Here is a 21,316-nt window from a genome sequence, read left to right as displayed (position 1 = left end):
GGGTTTAAAAGGCATGTCGTATGCAGACAGGCTGAAAAGAAGACTACGTGGCGATCTGATTCAAACATTCAAAATCCTAAAAGGTATAGACAATGTCGACCCAGGGGACTTTTTTGACCTGAAAACATAAACAAGGCCCACGGGTCACAAATGGAGATTAGATAAAGGGGCATTCAGAACAGAAAATAGGAGGCACTTTTTTACACAGAGAATTGTGAGGGTCTGGAACCAACTCCCCAGTAATGTTGTTGAAGCTGACACCCTGGGATCCTTCAAGAAGCTGCTTGATGAGATTCTGGGATCAATAAGCTACTAACAACCAAACGAGCAAGATGGGCTGAATGGCCTCCTCTCGTTTGTAAATTTTCTTATGTTCTTATGTTCTTACAGTATTTGAACAGATCTCGTTAGTCACAAACAGTTTTATTTGTATTTTTTTTAACTTGAAAAAATGGACACTGAACTTTCAGTGCATGGCTACACATTTACTGTTCTGTATTTCGTTGGGTTTAATTTCCTGTATGATCAAATTATAGCATTTTATAATGACCTGCTCTTCAGCATGTGACACATGTATATTGTCAGTAATCTGTGAGAAAGCAGTTTCTAGTCAGGTAACGCCCTCTAGTGTGCAGAAGATGCAGGACAGGTTAACTGAACTGCATGTTGGTATTGCCATCAATTATATGGTGAAGCGTAACGACGTCCCTCGCTGGCAATGGCTATCACTGTATACAGGTTCTTCTGTACTGTCAGGGAACGTATTTACTTTAATTCCGTAACAAGTCAAGTTCTAATAAATAATTTGACTGAGTTGGTTTGCTCAATGTGTCATGGTGGCCAGTTCCAACAGCACCCTCCCTATCATTGAAACTGAAGAATCCAATCAGATTGCACTCTGATGGTGTGAAAACAGAGCTGGTTGCCACGGTTACCGCTCTGGAATTTGAGGATCCGCCTGGGAGATGTCTGTCTGGCAGCTCGACAGTACACATCTGTCATGTGAGAAACTCTGCAGCGCAGAAAGGGACAGGGACTGGGGGACGCGGGTTTAACAGCCAGCGAGCAGGTACACAGGCAGAGCTTATACAAAGTTGTGCTGCAGTTGTTTGACAGGTTCAGTTAATATGCAAATATAGATCTGCAGTAGAACCAGCTGTTCAGGTGACAGCAAGATTTTAGTGTTGTTCCGGGTTTTTGCTGGCCCTCGGCGACAGCTCTGGAACTTAATTAAGTGTCTAATAATAATAATAACAATACTTATTACAAAAACAAACACTTATGAACGGCAATCACAGGCATTTTCTGTCCTTCTCGGTTATTTACTTTTTAACCAAAGCGAAGGAACTGATCACGTCGCTTCGTCCCCTTAATATACGGTCATACATGACCCCTTGGTAAATGATTACAGCCACTCCTCCAATCCACGGGCTGTCACATCATTTCCCTTCCGGGTCAATGCATTCATGTATCGAAGCTCCGTCCTCTTCCTAGAAGACCGACTTCCTTTAAACCCGTGGAATGAATTGTCAGGCCTAAAAGTCCAAGGTATTCTGTCCTTGCTACTTAGCACCCTCACAGGTCGGGAGGGAGATTTACCACCAAGAATCATTGTGTTTCTGTCACAAGCACACACTTACATCACTGATCAATCTGTTACACATCCCAGGAAAGCACCTTATAATATGTAAGAGCTATCAAAGATAATAGATTCAGTCGTGATCGGAAAAACTAAACTGCAGAGCTTATAAACTCTCAGAAAGGGCTGGCAGGTGATTGGTTGGCAGGTGCTTCATTCCATAAGCAACACTGACCTGATTCCGGATGTCACATGCAATGATTTTATCTGTGGATTAATTCTCCTCCCAAACTCCTTGCAGACAGGTCACATTAAATGGTCGTAGTGGCCCTGCCCCCTAGTCACAGTGTTATGGAAAGTTGTTATGCAGATGCAACACTTTCCATGATTGAAATCACTTGAATCCGGAGCAACAGAAAACTTCAGCTCCCAGAACAAGCCCGCTGAGAATTCTTATTATTCGAGGACTGTGGAGCGTTCAATTAAGACTCCTCCCAGAATGGCTTCAAGGCAGATCCCTTTCAATAACTTCTCTTCCCCACAGTAGAAGTCCTACACCCAGACCCCTGGATACCGGGAACCACTGCACTCAACCCTCCCGACTCTCAGCGGACACTCTCCTCGGCTCTACCTGCTGCTGTTCATTCAGAAATCACGTCAACCCTCCCGACTCTCAGCTGACACTCTCCTCGGCTCTACCTGCTGCTGTTCATTCAGAAATCACGTCAACCCTCCCGACTCTCAGCTGACACTCTCCTCGGCTCTACCTGCTGCTGTTCATTCAGAAATCACGTCAACCCTCCCGACTCTCAGCTGACACGCTCCTCGGCTCTACCTGCTGCTGTTCATTCAGAAATCACGTCAACCCTCCCGACTCTCAGCTGACACTCTCCTCGGCTCTACCTGCTGCTGTTCATTCAGAAATCACGTCAACCCTCCCGACTCTCAGCTGACACGCTCCTCGGCTCTACCTGCTGCTGTTCATTCAGAAATCACGTCAACCCTCCCGACTCTCAGCTGACACTCTCCTCGGCTCTACCTGCTGCTGTTCATTCAGAAATCACGTCAACCCTCCCGACTCTCAGCTGACACTCTCCTCGGCTCTACCTGCTGCTGTTCATTCAGAAATCACGTCAACCCTCCCGACTCTCAGCTGACACTCTCCTCGGCTCTACCTGCTGCTGTTCATTCAGAAATCACGTCAACCCTCCCGACTCTCAGCTGACACGCTCCTCGGCTCTACCTGCTGCTATTCATTCAGAAATCACGTCTCTGAACTGCCAGGTTTACTGATGTTGTGGTTGCTTAGTAACTGGCAGTACCATGGATTGTTTCATAAATGAAAAAAACATTTGTAGGAAAAAAGCAGAAGACAGCGAGGAGGATTGCTGAGCCGAGCAGTGCTGACACTCCCCTCTCCTCTCCTCTTCTAGCAGCTCTGTGTTTCTCACTCATTTGGGATTTAATTAGAACATCAGATTTACCACCTTCTCTGTTTGTAATCTGTTGCAGTTGCCTCTTGTTTCAACATGAACAGTCGATGCCTCCGCAGCCCCACTGCCTGTATGATGTTCAGATACCCAGGAAACACACATGATGATTGGATCAGTACAACCTTTCAGAAAAGTCTGATGTAGTTTTATTGATTTATAAACTACAAATACGCTCTGCAAAAACTTCAGACAACTGACTCTTTTCCCAGTATCCTTTGTTTCAAGTCATAAGAACTTTATTAAAAAAAATAAAAAAAACATGCAGGCGAGTAACAAAGATAACAGCATGTTTAAAAAAGAAAAAAAAGAAAACAGAAGCAGTTTAATAAAGTTAAATACGGCAATAAATATGGACCATAGACTTCTTATCTGTACACAGACTTAAGTTCTAAATTGTATTAATATAAAAAATATGTCTTCAGTGCATTATCTTTGCAAAGCTTTCAGCTTTTCTTTAGATGATCCCTCGCCCACCCATAACCCACCCTGACTCATCATAAAACGGCAAAAAGACTGAAAAATCACTGTCCCCCATACAATAGAACCACCCAACCCCCCCACCATACAACAGAACCACCCAACTCCCCCACCATACAACAGAACCACCCGACCCCCCCCCCCCCCCAATATAACAGAACCACCCGACTTCCCGTACACTAAAAATCTGAAAAAATTCACAGCCTTAAAACATTTTTTTTCTACATTTCAAGCAAAAAACCTGGTACAGAAAAGGCACAAAAAAACTGTACATTTGAGTAATACTGGACATGGACAAATGAAGTAGGAATTATTATTTTGTTTTCCATAATTAATTTGGTCATTTACAAATATATTCATATATATATATATATTTAAATATATCTATATAGATATAGAGAGAGAGAGAGAGAGAGAGAGAGAGAGAGAGAGAGAGAGAGAGAGAGAGAGAGAGAGAGAGAGAGAAAGCCCAAGGATGTCTTATTGTAATCCTAAACTGGCTCCAGCACAAGAAAAAAATAGTGTCGGAAAGTGTAAATAAAACAAACAAAAAGAAACAAACACAAGGTCTATCGATTGCAGACATCACTGTGAATCAGGGGGCGGGGATTGGGAAGTGCTTCCTGTTTTGTCGTCCTCGTCCTGAACCGCACTGCTGGTACTACTTCCTGCCATGTCAGGTGCGCGCCTCCTCTGTCGCCCTGTCTGCAACGCCGGCTCACCAGAAAGGTTCCTCCTCCTGTGCATGGGGTGGCGAACCAGCTGGCTGGGAGACGATTCAGACAGGCTGCTTCTGTCTGGAGTCACTGCGCCGGACTCAGAGACCAAAGTGCTAGTTTGGGGGTAAGTGCGTGAGCTGCCATATTGCTTAGTGCCCTTCTCCTGGGCCTCTCCACCTCCTCCTCCTCCGGACCGCGAGGGCGGTTCCGAGGGCACGTGGCTGGACAGGCTTGTCCCGCTGTCCGGTTTGTGTACCCTGTATTGCTCTGGTGTGAGGGGGCCTCTCTCCCTGGCACTACTCGGGGAGGGGCTCTTCCTCCTGGGCTCCAGCCCCCCAAGGTTTGGCCGTGGCTGTACCATCTGGATCCCCCCGATCGGGATCATGAGGTAGGGGGTCCTGGCCAGCTGCTGGGAGTGCAGGGGGAGGTGGCTGAAGACATGCTGGCCAGGGGACTCCCCTGAAGAGTGGGAGGGTCTGGGAGCCGGGGGGAAGGGGGTGCAGTCCTCCCTCTGCACAGGTTTCTGCAGGAAACAAACATAAATGATTTAAATACATTTAATAAAAACCAGTTCATTACTACAATAGTATATCTAATGTAGTGATTGAGATAATTACCTTCTGTGTTTCTAAATTCATGTCAATGCTCATAGGCCACTGAACACTCAATTTAATTCTGCAAATAATTATTTATTTTCTGTTTACAGGATGGTAGATCAGGCCTGTTTGTTTGCAAATGGTTGGTATTAGAATGAGTTCTGGAGAAGTCTATATATTTGACTTTGTTCCTTGTTGTTTATGTGGCTTACAATACTGCAACTTTTCCATGGTTATACTTTGCATTTACCACAGTTTACTTTGCTGTTTGCTTTACCACACCTCTCTGCTTTTTGCTACGCTTACCTATGCTTTGCCATGCTGGCACTATACTTTACCATAAGAACATAAGAACAAAAGAAAGTTTACAAACGAGAGGAGGCCATTCAGCCCATCTTGCTCGTTTGGTTGTTAGTAGCTTATTGATCCCAGAATCTCATCAAGCAGCTTCTTGAAGGATCCCAGGGTGTCCGCTTCAACAACATTACTGGGGAGTTGGTTCCAGACCCTCACAATTCTCTGTGTAAAAAAGTGCCTCCTATTTTCTGTTCTGAATGCCCCATTATCTAATCTCCATTTGTGACCCCTGATCCTTGTTTCTTTTTTCAGGTCAAAAAATTCCCCCGGGTCGACATTGTCTATACCTTTTAGGATTTTGAATGTCTGAATCAGATCGCCATGTAGTCTTCTTTGTTCAAGTCTGAATAGATTCAATTCTTTTAGCCTGTCTGCATACGACATGCCTTTTAAACCCGGGATAATTCTGGTCGCTCTTCTTTGCACTCTTTCTAGAGCAGCAATATCCTTTTTGTAACGAGGTGACCAGAACTGAACACAATATTCTAGGTGAGGTCTTACTAATGCATTGTAAAGTTTTAACATCACTTCCCTTGATTTAAATTTAACACTTCTCACAATATATGCTATTGCACTCTTTCTAGAGCAGCAATATTCTTTTTGTAACAAGGTGACCAGAACTGAACACAATATTCTAGGTGAGGTCTTACTAATGCATTGTAAAGTTTTAACATCACTTCCCTTGATTTAAATTTAACACTTCTCACAATATATGCTATTCAAGTGAAGTCCTGTTTGATGGGTCAGGTATGGGAGTGGTATGGGTGTAGTGAAGTCCTGTTTGATGGGTCAGGTATGGGCGAGTGGTATGGGTGTAGTGAAGTCCTGTTTGATGGTTCAGGTATGGGGGAGTGGTACGGGTGTAGTGAAGTCCTGTTTGATGGGTCAGGTATGGGAGAGTGGTATGGGTCTAGTGAAGTCCTGTTTGATGGGTCAGGTATGGGAGAGTGGTATGGGTGTAGTGAAGTCCTGTTTGATGGTTCAGGTATGGGAGAGTGGTATGGGTGTAGTGGAGTCCTGTTTGATGGGTCAGGTATGGGAGTGGTATGGGTGTAGTGAAGTCCTGTTTGATGGTTCAGGTATGGGAGAGTGGTACGGGTGTAGTGAAGTCCTGTTTGATGGGTCAGGTATGGGAGAGTGGTATGGGTCTAGTGAAGTCCTGTTTGATGGGTCAGGTATGGGAGAGTGGTATGGGTGTAGTGAAGTCCTGTTTGATGGGTCAGGTATGGGAGAGTGGTATGGGTGTAGTGGAGTCCTGTTTGATGGGTCAGGTATGGGAGTGGTATGGGTGTAGTGAAGTCCTGTTTGATGGTTCAGGTATGGGAGAGTGGTATGGGTGTAGTGAAGTCCTGTTTGATGGGTCAGGTATGGGAGTGGTATGGGTGTAGTGAAGTCCTGTTTGATGGTTCAGGTATGGGAGAGTGGTATGGGTGTAGTGAAGTCCTGTTTGATGGGTCAGGTATGGGAGAGTGGTATGGGTCTAGTGAAGTCCTGTTTGATGGGTCAGGTATGGGAGAGTGTTATGGGTGTAGTGAAGTCCTGTTTGATGGTTCAGGTATGGGAGAGTGGTATGGGTGTAGTGAAGTCCTGTTTGATGGGTCAGGTATGGGAGAGTGGTATGGGTCTAGTGAAGTCCTGTTTGATGGGTCAGGTATGGGAGAGTGGTATGGGTGTAGTGAAGTCCTGTTTGATGGGTCAGGTATGGGAGTGGTATGGGTGTAGTGAAGTCCTATTTGATGGTTCAGGTATGGGAGAGTGGTATGGGTGTAGTGAAGTCCTGTTTGATGGGTCAGGTATGGGAGAGTGGTATGGGTCTAGTGAAGTCCTGTTTGATGGGTCAGGTATGGGAGAGTGGTATGGGTGTAGTGAAGTCCTGTTTGATGGGTCAGGTATGGGAGAGTGGTATGGGTGTAGTGAAGTCCTGTTTGATGGTTCAGGTATGGGAGAGTGTTATGGGTGTAGTGAAGTCCTGTTTGATGGGTCAGGTATGGGAGTGGTATGGGTGTAGTGAAGTCCTGTTTGATGGATCAGGTATGGGAGTGGTATGGGTGTAGTGAAGTCCTGTTTGATGGATCAGGTATGGGAGTGGTATGGGTGTAGTGAAGTCCTGTTTGATGGGTCAGGTATGGGAGTGGTATGGGTGTAGTGAAGTCCTGTTTGATGGATCAGGTATGGGAGAGTGGTATGGGTGTAGTGAAGTCCTGTTTGATGGTTCAGGTATGGTAGAGTGGTATGGGTGTAGTGAAGTCCTGTTTGATGGGTCAGGTATGGGAGAGTGGTATGGGTGTAGTGAAGTCCTGTTTGATGGTTCAGGTATGGTAGAGTGGTATGGGTGTAGTGAAGTCCTGTTTGATGGGTCAGGTATGGGAGTGGTATGGGTGTAGTGAAGTCCTGTTTGATGGTTCAGGTATGGGAGTGGTATGGGTGTAGTGAAGTCCTGTTTGATGGGTCAGGTATGGGGGAGTGGTATGGGTGTAGTGAAGTCCTGTTTGATGGGTCAGGTATGGGAGTGGTATGGGTGTAGTGAAGTCCTGTTTGATGGGTCAGGTTTGGGAGTGGTATGGGTGTAGTGAAGTCCTGTTTGATGGTTCAGGTATGGGAGAGTGGTATGGGTGTAGTGAAGTCCTGTTTGATGGGTCAGGTATGGGAGTGGTATGGGTGTAGTGAAGTCCTGTTTGATGGGTCAGGTATGGGAGTGGTATGGGTGTAGTGAAGTCCTGTTTGATGGGTCAGGTATGGGAGAGTGGTATGGGTGTAGTGAAGTCCTGTTTGATGGGTCAGGTATGGGAGAGTAGTATGGGTGTAGTGAAGTCCTGTTTGATTGGTCAGGTATGGGAGTGGTATGGGTGTAGTGAAGTCCTGTTTGATGGGTCAGGTATGGGCGAGTGGTATGGGTGTAGTGAAGTCCTGTTTGATGGGTCAGGTATGGGAGAGTGGTATGGGTGTAGTGAAGTCCTGTTTGATGGTTCAGGTATGGGAGAGTGGTATGGGTGTAGTGAAGTCCTGTTTGATGGGTCAGGTATGGGCGAGTGGTATGGGTGTAGTGAAGTCCTGTTTGATGGGTCAGGTATGGGAGAGTGGTATGGGTGTAGTGAAGTCCTGTTTGATGGTTCAGGTATGGGAGAGTGGTATGGGTGTAGTGAAGTCCTGTTTGATGGGTCAGGTATGGGAGAGTGGTATGGGTGTAGTGAAGTCCTGTTTGATGGGTCATGTATGGGAGTGGTATGGGTGTAGTGAAGTCCTATTTGATGGTTCAGGTATGGGCGAGTGGTATGGGTGTAGTGAAGTCCTGTTTGATGGGTCAGGTATGGGAGAGTGGTATGGGTCTAGTGAAGTCCTGTTTGATGGGTCAGGTATGGGAGAGTGGTATGGGTGTAGTGAAGTCCTGTTTGATGGGTCAGGTATGGGAGAGTGGTATGGGTGTAGTGAAGTCCTGTTTGATGGGTCAGGTATGGGAGAGTGGTATGGGTGTAGTGAAGTCCTGTTTGATGGGTCAGGTATGGGAGAGTGGTATGGGTGTAGTGAAGTCCTGTTTGATGGGTCAGGTATGGGCGAGTGGTATGGGTGTAGTGAAGTCCTGTTTGATGGGTCAGGTATGGGAGAGTGGTATGGGTGTAGTGAAGTCCTGTTTGATGGTTCAGGTATGGGAGAGTGGTATGGGTGTAGTGAAGTCCTGTTTGATGGGTCAGGTATGGGAGAGTGGTATGGGTGTAGTGAAGTCCTGTTTGATGGGTCATGTATGGGAGTGGTATGGGTGTAGTGAAGTCCTATTTGATGGTTCAGGTATGGGCGAGTGGTATGGGTGTAGTGAAGTCCTGTTTGATGGGTCAGGTATGGGAGAGTGGTATGGGTCTAGTGAAGTCCTGTTTGATGGGTCAGGTATGGGAGAGTGGTATGGGTGTAGTGAAGTCCTGTTTGATGGGTCATGTATGGGAGTGGTATGGGTGTAGTGAAGTCCTGTTTGATGGGTCAGGTATGGGAGAGTGGTATGGGTGTAGTGAAGTCCTGTTTGATGGGTCAGGTATGGGAGAGTGGTATGGGTGTAGTGAAGTCCTGTTTGATGGGTCAGGTATGGGAGAGTGGTATGGGTCTAGTGAAGTCCTGTTTGATGGGTCAGGTATGGGAGAGTGTTATGGGTGTAGTGAAGTCCTGTTTGATGGGTCAGGTATGGGAGAGTGGTATGGGTGTAGTGGAGTCCTGTTTGATGGGTCAGGTATGGGAGAGTGTTATGGGTGTACTGAAGTCCTGTTTGAGGGTTCATGTATGCGAGAGTGGTATGGGTGTAGTGAAGTCCTGTTTGATGGGTCAGGTATGGGAGAGTGGTATGGGTGTAGTGAAGTCCTGTTTGATGGGTCATGTATGGGAGTGGTATGGGTGTAGTGAAGTCCTGTTTGATGGGTCAGGTATGGGAGAGTGGTATGGGTGTAGTGAAGTCCTGTTTGATGGGTCAGGTATGGGAGAGTGGTATGGGTGTAGTGAAGTCCTGTTTGATGGGTCAGGTATGGGAGAGTGGTATGGGTCTAGTGAAGTCCTGTTTGATGGGTCAGGTATGGGAGAGTGTTATGGGTGTAGTGAAGTCCTGTTTGATGGGTCAGGTATGGGAGAGTGGTATGGGTGTAGTGGAGTCCTGTTTGATGGGTCAGGTATGGGAGAGTGTTATGGGTGTACTGAAGTCCTGTTTGAGGGTTCATGTATGCGAGAGTGGTATGGGTGTAGTGAAGTCCTGTTTGATGGGTCAGGTATGGGAGAGTGGTATGGGTGTAGTGAAGTCCTGTTTGATGGTTCAGGTATGCGAGAGTGGTATGGGTGTAGTGAAGTCCTGTTTGATGGGTCAGGTATGGGAGAGTGGTATGGGTGTAGTGAAGTCCTGTTTGAGGGTTCAGGTATGGGAGAGTGGTATGGGTGTAGTGAAGGTGGGGTGAGAATCTGCTGCTGTTCCATATGTTTTTTCTCTGCTGTGTTTTTATAAAAAAATTAAATTCTATAAAAAGAATTAAAACAAAAAAAAAAAAAAACTGTTCTGGATTTTAAATATAAATATGGAATCGTTAGCCAAATAATTTTAAATATAGATGTCAGCCTTAGTGTTTACACAGTGGTAAGTGTACAGTGCAGGCCATGCTTGACCCATCCAGGCTCATACACAGATAGATGTTTGTGTAATTTATAAAATAGTAATGGAGGGCATATCCCAATATGTTCAAGTTGAATTGTTTAAACAGGGGTAACATCTCGGGAATGAAGCGGAATTGAGCAGCCCTAGCAGCTGCAGAACAGTGACTGTGCACTGAGGCTCTGACTCACCCACTCTGTGCTTGGCTGGACAGTGAAGGAGGAAGAGCAGTGAGCCCTCTCATACCACAAGGCCGTCGTCTCCGTGGCGATAGAAGAATGCAGTCGTCGTGGCGACGGGTTGCCCGGGGAGCGTGGCCGGAAGGGGGAGGGACCCCTCTCGGGCCCCGGGGAGAGGTGCCGGCTGGGAGAGGAGAGATCCTCCCTGCTTGGGGACAGGCAGCGCAGGGGAGACGCCTCCAAGTGCCGGCGGGAGAACAGTGCCCTCTTGCTACCCGGTGAGGCCTCGCGGCCCGAGGGCCAGTGTCTCCGAGGCGAAAGGTACTCGGGCGGCCCGGCTGGGGGCTCCCTCTCCCGGGGACTGGAATGTCTGTTGTCAGGGGAGACGGAGGAGGGCGGCTCCTCGTGAGACTCCTCCTCCTCCTCTTCCTCCTCCTCCTCCTCCTCTTCATCCTCGTTCTCTTCGGAGTCCTCAGAGTCGTCCACGTCCGAGAACTGGTGATCATCCTGCTCCTCGGAACCACCAGGGCCTGCAAGAGAATAACATTATAAACAGGAGAGGAGAGAGGAGAGGAGAGGAGAGGAGATGAGAGGAGACAGAACAGAGGAGAGGAGAGAGAGGAGGGAGGAGAGAGAGAGGATAGAGGAGAGAGAGCAGACAATAACATTATAAACAGGACAGAGGAGAGGAGAGGAGAGAGGAGAGAGAGGATAGGGGAGAAGAGAGGAGAGAGCAGAGAATAACATTATAAACAGGAGAGGAGAGGAGAGAGGAGAGAGGACAGGAGAGAGGAGAGGAGAGGAGAGAGCAGAGAATAACATAAACAGGAGAGGAGAGGAGAGAGCAGAGAGGACAGGAGAGAGGAGAGGAGAGGAGAGAGCAGAGAATAACATAAACAGGAGAGGAGAGGAGAGAGCAGAGAATAACATTATAAACAGGAGAGGAGAGAGGAGAGGAGAGAGCAGAGAATAACAAACAGGATAGGAGAGAGGACAGGATAGAGGAGAGATATGAGAGAGGATACAGGAGAGAGCAGAGAATAACAAACAGGAGAGGAGAGCAGAGGGCAGAGGAGAGATAGGAAGGAGAGAGTATAGAGGAGAGGAGAGAGCAGAGAATAACATAAACAGGACAGGAGAGAGGAGAGGAGAGGAGAGAGCAGAGAATAACATAAACAGGAGAGGAGAGGACAGGGGAGAGGAGAGATAGGGAGGAGAGAGGATAGAGGAGAGGAGAGAGCAGAGAATAACATAAACAGGACAGGAGAGAGGAGAGAGAGGAGAGAGGAGAGAGCAGAGAATAACATAAACAGGAGAGGAGAGGACAGGGGAGAGGAGAGATAGGGAGGAGAGAGGATAGAGGAGAGAGCAGAGAATAACATTATAAACAGTACAGGAGAGAAGAGGAGAGAGGAGTGAGAGGATAGAGGACACGAGAGGAGAGACAGGAGAGGAGAGGAGAGAAGGGAGAGGAGAGGAGAGACAAGAGAGGACCCAGGAGGCTCATGGGAGCACACAGCAGCAACTCAAAGGGCATCAAGGACACATTCATGCCAGTGCTGCCAGCCAGGGCCAGTGACCTGGGCAGTGGGAATGTCATTGCTCACCCTGCTCACAGGGACATGTGATAAAGAAGGTGTGAGTCGTCCTCCAGGTGAAGGCCACTCACCATGCAGTAAAGACAGTGCTGTAGATCCTGTACAGTGCAAAACAGGGGCCAGACGCCACTCTGTGGATCTCACTACTCTTGTTAAAATAATGGAAACAGGCTTTTACAGATTGCTACGCACTTAAATATATTGGAGATGTTTGATTTTCAAACAGTGGCAGTATTTCCATCCTTGTTCAGATTAATTGACTGGACGCCCGCATCATTGTGAGAATACCCTTGAAAATGCAAGTATAGGCTAATAATAAGGTATATGTATTCAAAAAAAACAAAAAGAGTTTCCAGCAAAATAAAATCAGCCAGCTTGTGGAAGGTTGGCTGTTTCATTCACAGAATCGTCTCAGTTTGTGAATGAAGCTGCTGAATGGAGGCTGGCCTTGGCTCTTCCAGCCTTGCTTCACTGAGTGAGTCTGTGAGGAGGCGGCAGACAGCAGTCAATCGCAGTGCTATTCTTACAGTTCACAGTAATGTGGAGGCTGTCTGAGGAGCCTGAGTATCCCTTTAATAGCAGAACTCTTTGATGTATTGTGCTTCAGTCGCTCGCCCACCATGCGCAGAACAGCTTGTCGACTAACACGGCAGGGAGCAAGTGTATTATTAACTGTTATACAACCTCACTGCTGATGGTTTATTCCCCCCCTTTATAAAAGCATAGCAAAGTAAGCAATGAGGAATTCACTGTTCCTTTTCCAGGACACCACTCTGATTAACTCACATACTAGTCACAGCGAGTCAAGACTCTTCAGAGGACAGCCTGTCTGACATACTCTGTTCCCACTGGCCCTCTCTCACAGTCATTCCCTAATTGTTTGGCTGCCCCCCCCCCCACCCCTTCCCAACAAGTGTGAGGGAGAGTGTGGGAGAGAGGGAGAGATGGAGGGAGAGAGTGTGAGGAAGAGTGGGACAGCATGTGAGGAAGAGAGGGACAGCATGTGAGGAAGCGACAGAGAGAGAGAGGGTGACAGGGAGCGAGGGGAGAGAGAGTAAAGGAGTGTGAGAGAGAGAGAGAGAGAGAGAGAGAGAGAGAGAGAGAGAGAGAGAGAGAGAGAGGAGCGCTAGTGCTCAGAGCTGAGGCGCTGCCCTAGCCAGGTCACTCACACAAGACTCCTCCACAAACCTGCCTCCACTATCAGAATGAGAAATAAATGACTGCCACAAACCTCCTTCCTCTGCATCCAGCTCGTCGAGGGAAGAGCTGGACATGCCCATCTCCTGGCACTTCTTCCCGTGAGCCTTCGACTTCATGTGTTTCGTCAGGTTCCCTGCGGAGAGACAGACAGGCATGAAGCGACCCCTCTCACTGCACTTCAACTCAGCTCAGCTCAATGTAAGAGACTGAGGTAGTGAGGGAGACGGGGAGAGGGAGAGGGGTGGGGGAGGGAGGGAGTGTGGGACATATCCCCTGAATATGATAATACATGAACGTGTATTAGAAATGTAACTGGATTCATTAATGAAACTGTGTGTCTTGAGAATAAACTGCTGTGTCTTGAGAAGGGGGCCGACAGACTGAACTATGTGACCTACTGATTAGAGGACCGGCGCCTGAACTGGATTAGGCTGAGCGGACAGTTGAATTATGTACAGATAATTCACATGTGCAACAACAATCGTTTTGACGCAAGGAAGACATAAACTAGCGATGTCCCAGTGGAAAAGGACATTAAAACATCAAAGGACTGGGAGTTAAAGAGGCAAGATACACAAATGATCTCATGAAAGTAGCTATTTAGCAGAGTGAGAAAAACTATCAATATCCAAGCAACACTCTACATTTTGTGCTCCACATCGAATGCTAAACAAGGTGCTGTCACTCTGCTAAACAAAGCTGCAACTCCGGGACTCTGCCTAAAAACAGACCCAAGACGAGGAAGCAAGCTGCAAGCGAATCAACGACCACAAGCAACGAGACTGAGGCCCGGCTGGAGGACTGCTGTAAAACTTACAGTGACTGTTATCAGACAAACCAGTCTAGGTCTGCTGTACACCTAAAACCACAGTATCCTAAAGAAACTGTGCCCTGCTACCTGCGAAGCTAAAAGATTCAGCGAAGAGGACAGAGTGGACGGGCGCTGTTGTGGATCCTATACCGAGGACTGAAGACTTTGTTGCAGCTGTTTGTTGCTTCTATCGAGAATTGAAAGCTTTGTTGCCGAGTTTGATCCAATGTAGGATTGAAGATTTCATTGTGAGAGGAGAGCTTTTTGTACTGGACACTTCAACAGATTGAGTTTCCAAAACAGCGGACCAAAAGTCTAAGCTTCAAGGAACTGTTGAGTATAATTCCAGTTGCATTTTCCTTTCATGGAACTGAATGAATTAATTGTAACACATTCACATAGAATTGAACTGTTAATTATTTAGTTTGCACACTGCGTGTGAAATAAATTTTAGTGAAACTTGATGAAGTATAAGTAATCTACTTCATATTGTTGTATAAAGAATTTCTTTAAAAGTAAACTTGCAATATACTTACTCTATATACCATTAATAAGCTTAATGTGATATATTCTAAGATTGTCTACATTATCTCAGATTTACTCTGTGCTTACATGTGGGCGTGTGTGTGTGTGAGCGAGCGAGTCGCTACGTCACAGCCTGCTTGCTGTTAAAGCTGCTGCTGGTGTGTGAGGAGACAGGCCGTGTCATATTTCAATTGCCTGCTAGTCAAGTTAAGGCAGTGAGAGTTTTTGACTTGTGTTCTGTGCTTAGAGACTAAGACATTTACTTTCTGACTTTTCTGATTTCTGTTCATTATTTGTGTATTTAATAAAATACTACTGTTGATTAAACATTCCTTGTGTCTGCGCGTGAATGTGTGTTCATAGTAAATCCTCGATCTTTGTAACATGTCAATTAAATATTGTTAGTAAGAGAACTAACAAACCCAGATAAACATTAAATGATAAATTATTGAATTGTTCCTATAGAAGCAAGGGAGGGAGAGAGAGAGTAAAGAAGCAAGGGAAAAAGAGAATTTAACTCAACTCAATTCAGTTCAACTCGACTCGACAGTTCAACCCAGCTGAGCTCAGCTCAGCTCAATTCAATTCAATTCAGCTCAGCTCAATTCTACTCAACTCAATTACATTAAGCTCAGCTCAGCTCAGCTAAAGCATTTCCATTGTGAAGCCTGTGAGGTATTGCTTGCCTTACCTTTGGTTTTGAAGGCGAAGTTGCAGTGTTTGCAGACGTATGGCCGCACGTCGGTGTGTGTGCGGATGTGTTTCTTCAACATGCTGGGCTTCTTACAGCGGATCCCACACTCCTCACACACGTACTTCCCACGGCCTCGCCCGCGCACATACACATACTCCTCATTGGACTTGTACCTGTGAGCGGGGAGGGGAGGGGACAGAGCGAGAGGGTTCAGTGGACAGGTTCTTATTAAAATAGGAACCACATGCACAACACTGTACAGGTGCTACACTATTCAAACAGGTTTCTGTTGAAAGTCTGAATATTTTTGCACTGTAATAAACTGGATGTGAGATACCCGTTATACATCTATGTTGGCGATCTGCCTGGATTGTATATTGGGTTTGTGATTGTAACAGTTGTTGTCTGCAGGAGTAGCACTTGTGCAAACTAGGTGTTTCACCTGGCAAATCATTTCAAAAGAATAAAATACAGTGTGAGGAACTCAAATCTTATTGAATACCTCAATTCATTATCAATACACTCACTCATAGGAATTACTGCACTTTTGAAAGTATTACTTAATGAATGACACAGCAGACTGAAGCAGCTCCAGCAAGCCTGCAAGCTGCCCCTCTGTCGTTTTTAAAAGACGCTCCTCTCAGACTGATAATGCTATTTCTGTATCCTTCGCTCCAACCGGTTGCCAGGCAACACAAAGTTACACAATGATTTATCTCGCTCCTCACTACATCTCCCTCTCTCTCTTCCCTCTCTCCCTCCCTCTCTCCCCTCTCTCCCTCCCTCTCTCCTTGTTCCTGTCCTCTAACTCTCTCCCTCTCCTCTCTGCGCTCCCTCTCCTCTCTCTTCCCTCTCTCCCTCCCTCTCTCCTTGTTCCTGTCCTCTAACACTCTCCCTCTCCTCTCTGCACTCCCTCTCCTCTCTCTTCCCTCTCTCCTTGTTCCTGTCCTCTAACACTCTCCCTCTCCTCTCTGCACTCCCTCTCCTCTCTCTTCCCTCTCTCCTTGTTCCTGTCCTCTAACACTCTCCCTCTCCTCTCTGCACTCCCTCTCCTCTCTCTTCCCTCTCCTTCCCTCTCTCCTTGTTCCTGTCCTCTAACACTCTCCCTCTCCTCTCTGCGCTCCCTCTCCTCTCTCTTCCCTCTCTCCCTCCCTCTCTCCTTGTTCCTGTCCTCTAACACTCTCCCTCTCCTCTCTGCGCTCCCTCTCTTCTCTCTTCCCTCTCTCCCTCCCTCTCTCCTTGTTCCTGTCCTCTAACACTCTCCCTCTCCTCTCTGCGCTCCCTCTCCTCTCTTCCCTCTCTCCCTCCCTTTCTCCTTGTTCCTGTCCTCTAACACTCTCCCTCTCCTCTCTGCACTCCCTCTCTCTTCCCTCTCTCCCTCCCTCTCTCCTTGTTCCTGTCCTCTAACACTCTCCCTCTCCTCTCTGCGCTCCCTCTCCTCTCTCTTCCCTCTCTCCCTCCCTCTCTCCTTGTTCCTGTCCTCTAACACTCTCCCTCTCCTCTCTGCACTCCCTCTCCTCTCTCTTCCCTCTCTCCCTCCCTCTCGCCTCTCTGCCTCTCTATTTCCCTCTCCCTTCACACATTATAATCACAGAGGTACAGCTTTTTCTCCACCAGCTAAAGCAGCCAATTAAAAATGTGGTGAGGCTGGATAAATGTATCTTCTTGTCCCTCATTAAGGAGCGCTGCCAACAACACCAGAAATGAGGTGAATTCTGCAGGAAAGAGCACTCTATGAAAATAAACCATGGCTACACAAACACTAACTGTGCAAAGACACACCCATATTCAGCCTGACACACGTACAGAGGCACATTTATAATGACACACTGACACTCACACACAGAGACACACACTCACACACACACTCATTAGGTCTTTTGTTTAAAGAGGAGCTGTTTCCAAGGATTTTAAAAAAATATATGAACAGCTGGTCATTTTTTCTCTCGTGCTGCTTTAGGCTGCAAGCTTTCACAACGTTCCCCCTCACTGGTAACGTGTGAAACCTCAAGCTAAATCCACATCGTTTCTGGTGAGAATAATAAAAAAAAAACTATGAAATGTTGCTTTCTGTAAAACTAGGTCAGGGGAAAGTCTCCCAATCAGGTTCTAGGAGGACCTCACTGAACACAAGGAAAGCAGGAAGGAATTCCTCTCCTTATTAATGACATGACCGCTGAATGAAGATCATCCCTGATGTCTTCTCTTATTCATGCTTTGTTTACTGTTCCTGGAACTGTTACTAATGCAGCTGGAGTCGATTAAACAGCCGCAGACCTTTAAACTAGCATCTTATCATTCTGTAGAGATCCTGCTGTGAGATTTACTGACCCCCTCACTAACATTAACGGATTACAATAAAAATACAGTGAAAGTCTGTCTGTCTGCATTGCCATTGTAGTGCCCCTGTCTGTCTGTCTGCATTGCCATTGTAGTGCCCCTGTCTGTCTGCATTGCTATTGTAGTGCCCCTGTCTGTCTGCATTGCCATTGTAGTGCCACTGTCTGTTTGCATTGCCAATGTAGTGTCACTGTTCTATCTGTCTGCATTGCAGCACACACACACGCACTCACACACACTCATGCACACTTGCGCACACGCACTCACACACACGCACTCACACACACTCACACACACTTGCGCACACGCACTCACACACACTCACACTCACACACTCACACACACTCACACTGCTCTCAGCAGCGAGCCCTGCTTTGTTCCTGTCAGGAAGACGAGTTTCTCGTAACAAATCCTCGTTCTGACCCAGCCTGTAATTAATGCGCCTAATTAATGCCTGCTTTCAGAAGTCCCTTCTTCCCTCAGTGAAATCCTCTGCTTTCTCACCTCCTCTCTCAGGCGTGTCGGGTTCCAGGGGGGAGGGCCCTGGCTGGGATTCAATCCTGCTAAAGAACGGATCCCTCTTTTTCTCCCCTACTCGCACAGCCACCTGGTATTGAATATACTGACAGTACAGTTTGTCCCTGGATTCAGTTTAATAACTACCCTTCCATACTTAATGGCAACACTGGCATTTTCAAAAACTACGCTGGCATATTCAATAACTACCAGCCATATTCAATAACAGCATATTCTGAACTACACTGCTAAATTAACTGAACACCACACCATACTCAATAAATACCCAGCCATAATCAGAACTATGCGGCCATATTCAATAGCTAGCCTGCCATTTAGTTTGCTGTCTCTGTGAATACACCGTGTAACAATTTTTTTTTTTTTTGGTTCCTGGGTAGTAAGTGTTATTTCCTAATTGCTTATGCCTCAAAAGTATAGAAAATGGCTATTATTCCCCACAAACTTTTGTGACCAGGACAGTGATATTTTGAAATTTACCTATTTTCCAGAACATTCCAGATAGATTCAGTGCTGAGTAAACTTGGAGTAACTTCTAGAACTTTCTAGAACTTTCCAGGAATATAAATAGTAGTATAAATACAGGGGCCTTAAGCCCACCAGTTCAGTTTAGTTCCAGCTGCCTAAGTGGATACATATCTGCATTTTTCTGAGATGCATCAAGGTCATAGGAGACTTCAAAATGGTGGCATTCCTGATGGGTCTCCAAGGCGGTTTTACCAAGTTTCCCTGCTATCTTTGCCTTTGGGACAGCAGGGACACCAAGGCGCACTACCACAGGCGGGACTGGCCACAGCGGACTGAGTTCTCTGTGGGGAGGAACAACGTCAAGTGGGAGCCACTGGTGGACCCCCGGAAGGTGCTGATGCCACCACTGCACATCAAATTGGGCCTTATGAAACAATTTGTCAGAGCTCTAGATAAGGAGTCGGCAGCCTTCAAGTACCTTCAAGACTTCTTCCCTAAGCTGTCTGAGGCAAAGGTCAAAGCCGGTGTCTTCGTCGGACCACAGATAAAGAAGATCTTGGAGTGCAATGAATTCCCCAAGAAGCTCACTAGTAAGGAGAAAGCGGCTTGGAACAGCTTTGTCGCAGTGGTTCGGGGCTTCCTGGGCAATCACAAGGCCGAAAACTATGTGGAGCTGGTTGAGACTCTGGTGAAGAACTACGGCACAATGGGCTGTAGGATGTCCCTCAAAGTCCATACCCTTGATGCTCATCTTGATAAATTCAAGGAAAACATGGGAGCGTACTCGGAGGAGCAAGGCGAGCGCTTCCACCAGGATATACTGGACTTTGAATGCCGCTACCAAGGACAGTATAACGAGAACATGATGGGAGACTACATTTGGGGGCTGATTCGTGAAAGTGATTTACAGTATAATCGTAAATCTCGAAAAACTACTCACTTCTAAATCTTTTGTAGTCATTTTTGTATTACTTTTGTATAAATACATGTTAATTTGGATTCATATGTTGTTTCTTTCTGACTTTATGTGAACGAAAAGACACAAATTCGCCCGTTTTCTCATTGGAAATAGGTAAATTTCAAAATATCACTGTCCTGGTCACAAAAGCAAAGTTTGTGGGGAGTATTAGCCATTTTCTATACTTTTGAGGCATAAGCAATTAGGAAATAACACTTACTACCCAGGAACAAAAATTGTGTTACATAGTGATATCAGCTCCACTATTTCCTCTTGTTCGTCTTGTCTTGACACCCTCTGAGTCAGCACTCCGCACTCAATGAGGTGCTACTTCTCTGAAATGCTATTCACACCTATTTATCAGCAATGATTTCTCCTGTGCAGTGTTAACGATATCATCGCCAGTCATGTTCTCCCTTGACTGCATCAGTGACAGCCGGCAGTGGGCAGGTGTTGCACTCGGCTTCACAGCGAACTGCACAGGCAGATTAACACAGCCCAACCCTGTCTTGATCTTTCAAGTTAACACCACCGTTGCAAGTGGGCCTCTAGTATCAATCCATCCACACACATTTCAGATCTTGTTGCTCACTGTAGCAGGGACAGTATTCCGTCACTGGCTTCTCGGACGCATGCGTGTGCTTGCAGGAGCCAGACGCTCTGCCTTTGACGTGCTGCCGGGTTGTTCACAGGGGATCGAAGCCCAGGATTGGTCGGCTGTGGTTCTTTGACTGGCTGGTGGGTGTGTCTCAGGGGAGTGTCTCGCTATCAAAAGCCGCTGACTCCCCACCCACTACCATGCTGAGAGCCGGGACCAAACTGGGCCCTATTATCGATTTGAGGAAGACACCTTGTTGGAGTGTGGTCACCTCTGACCCTCGCTCCATTGTTCAGCACTGGCTTCCCTTCAAACCCGTACTCAGCTCTACACTGTTTTGTTTTTGTGGTTGTTGTATTATATTCCTTTTGTGCTTATTTAAATAAATCAACGAATCCTGCGCACCTGTGGGCAGCGTGTCAATGCCAGCTCCATGCCTATCTGTAGCGCATAAGCCACACCCCTTCCTATCACAGCCACCTTTGGTGCCTCCCCATGCCAAGCTTTCGAAGTGACTTTCTAACCAGCTGGTGTTTAGCTCAGAGGCAGCTCTCTTACCCGCCCTCGAAGATTGGGATTCGGGATGGCTCAGCTCTCTTGGAGGTGGACGCCTCTTGCTCTCTCTTCTCCTTCTTCTCCTCCTCCTTCTCTTCCACACTGTGAGTGGCAGGGAGGTGTACCTGTGAACAGGTTCACGATTCAGCAAAGCAAGGTAACATTCTCACAGCTCTTTACTCCAAATAGTAATAAACACCAGAAAGAGATAAACCGCTCGGACATTTTAATTGTATCTAAGTCAAGCTGACATTTTAATTTTGCAAAAAAAAGTTTTGATAATCTGGTCTACAGACACAAAGAAGAGTGCACAGAGTGGAGGGATTGAATCCTGGACAAAACTACACTCTGCTATACTTGACTCAATACTACTGTATATTCTGCTATACTCCACTCACTACTATACTCTCCTACACTCTACAGCAGCTTGAGCCATACTGTGGTTGACAGGTCATCAATAACTCTAGACACTCAATCACATATAAGTGACAAAGCCTTCTGTCTAATGCCTTTGTCAGTGTT

General features: G+C 46.6%; 1 protein-coding gene across 3 annotated transcripts in view; it reads right to left on the bottom strand.

Moving 5' to 3' along the window:
- Positions 1-3,704: 3,704 nt before the first annotated feature.
- The window catches only part of LOC117413696 (transcription factor HIVEP3-like), a 140,234-nt gene continuing 122,622 nt past the window's right edge, over positions 3,705-21,316 (bottom strand). For all 3 annotated transcript variants that reach the window (XM_058997743.1, XM_058997742.1, XM_058997744.1), the window contains 5 exons: positions 20,798-20,919; positions 15,339-15,514; positions 13,343-13,444; positions 10,526-11,043; positions 3,705-4,791 (listed from right to left, as the gene is read on the bottom strand). In XM_058997743.1, the coding sequence (XP_058853726.1) occupies positions 4,135-4,791; positions 10,526-11,043; positions 13,343-13,444; positions 15,339-15,514; positions 20,798-20,919 (1,575 nt within the window). In that variant the 3' untranslated portion in view covers positions 3,705-4,134. The remainder of the gene's footprint in view (positions 4,792-10,525; positions 11,044-13,342; positions 13,445-15,338; positions 15,515-20,797; positions 20,920-21,316) is intronic.

The sequence above is a fragment of the Acipenser ruthenus genome, chromosome 23, assembly GCF_902713425.1.
Source record: "Acipenser ruthenus chromosome 23, fAciRut3.2 maternal haplotype, whole genome shotgun sequence".
Taxonomy (NCBI): Eukaryota; Metazoa; Chordata; class Actinopteri; order Acipenseriformes; family Acipenseridae; genus Acipenser; species Acipenser ruthenus.
Note: the sequence above shows the minus strand (reverse complement) of the source record. Positions and strands in the feature narration are given on the sequence as shown.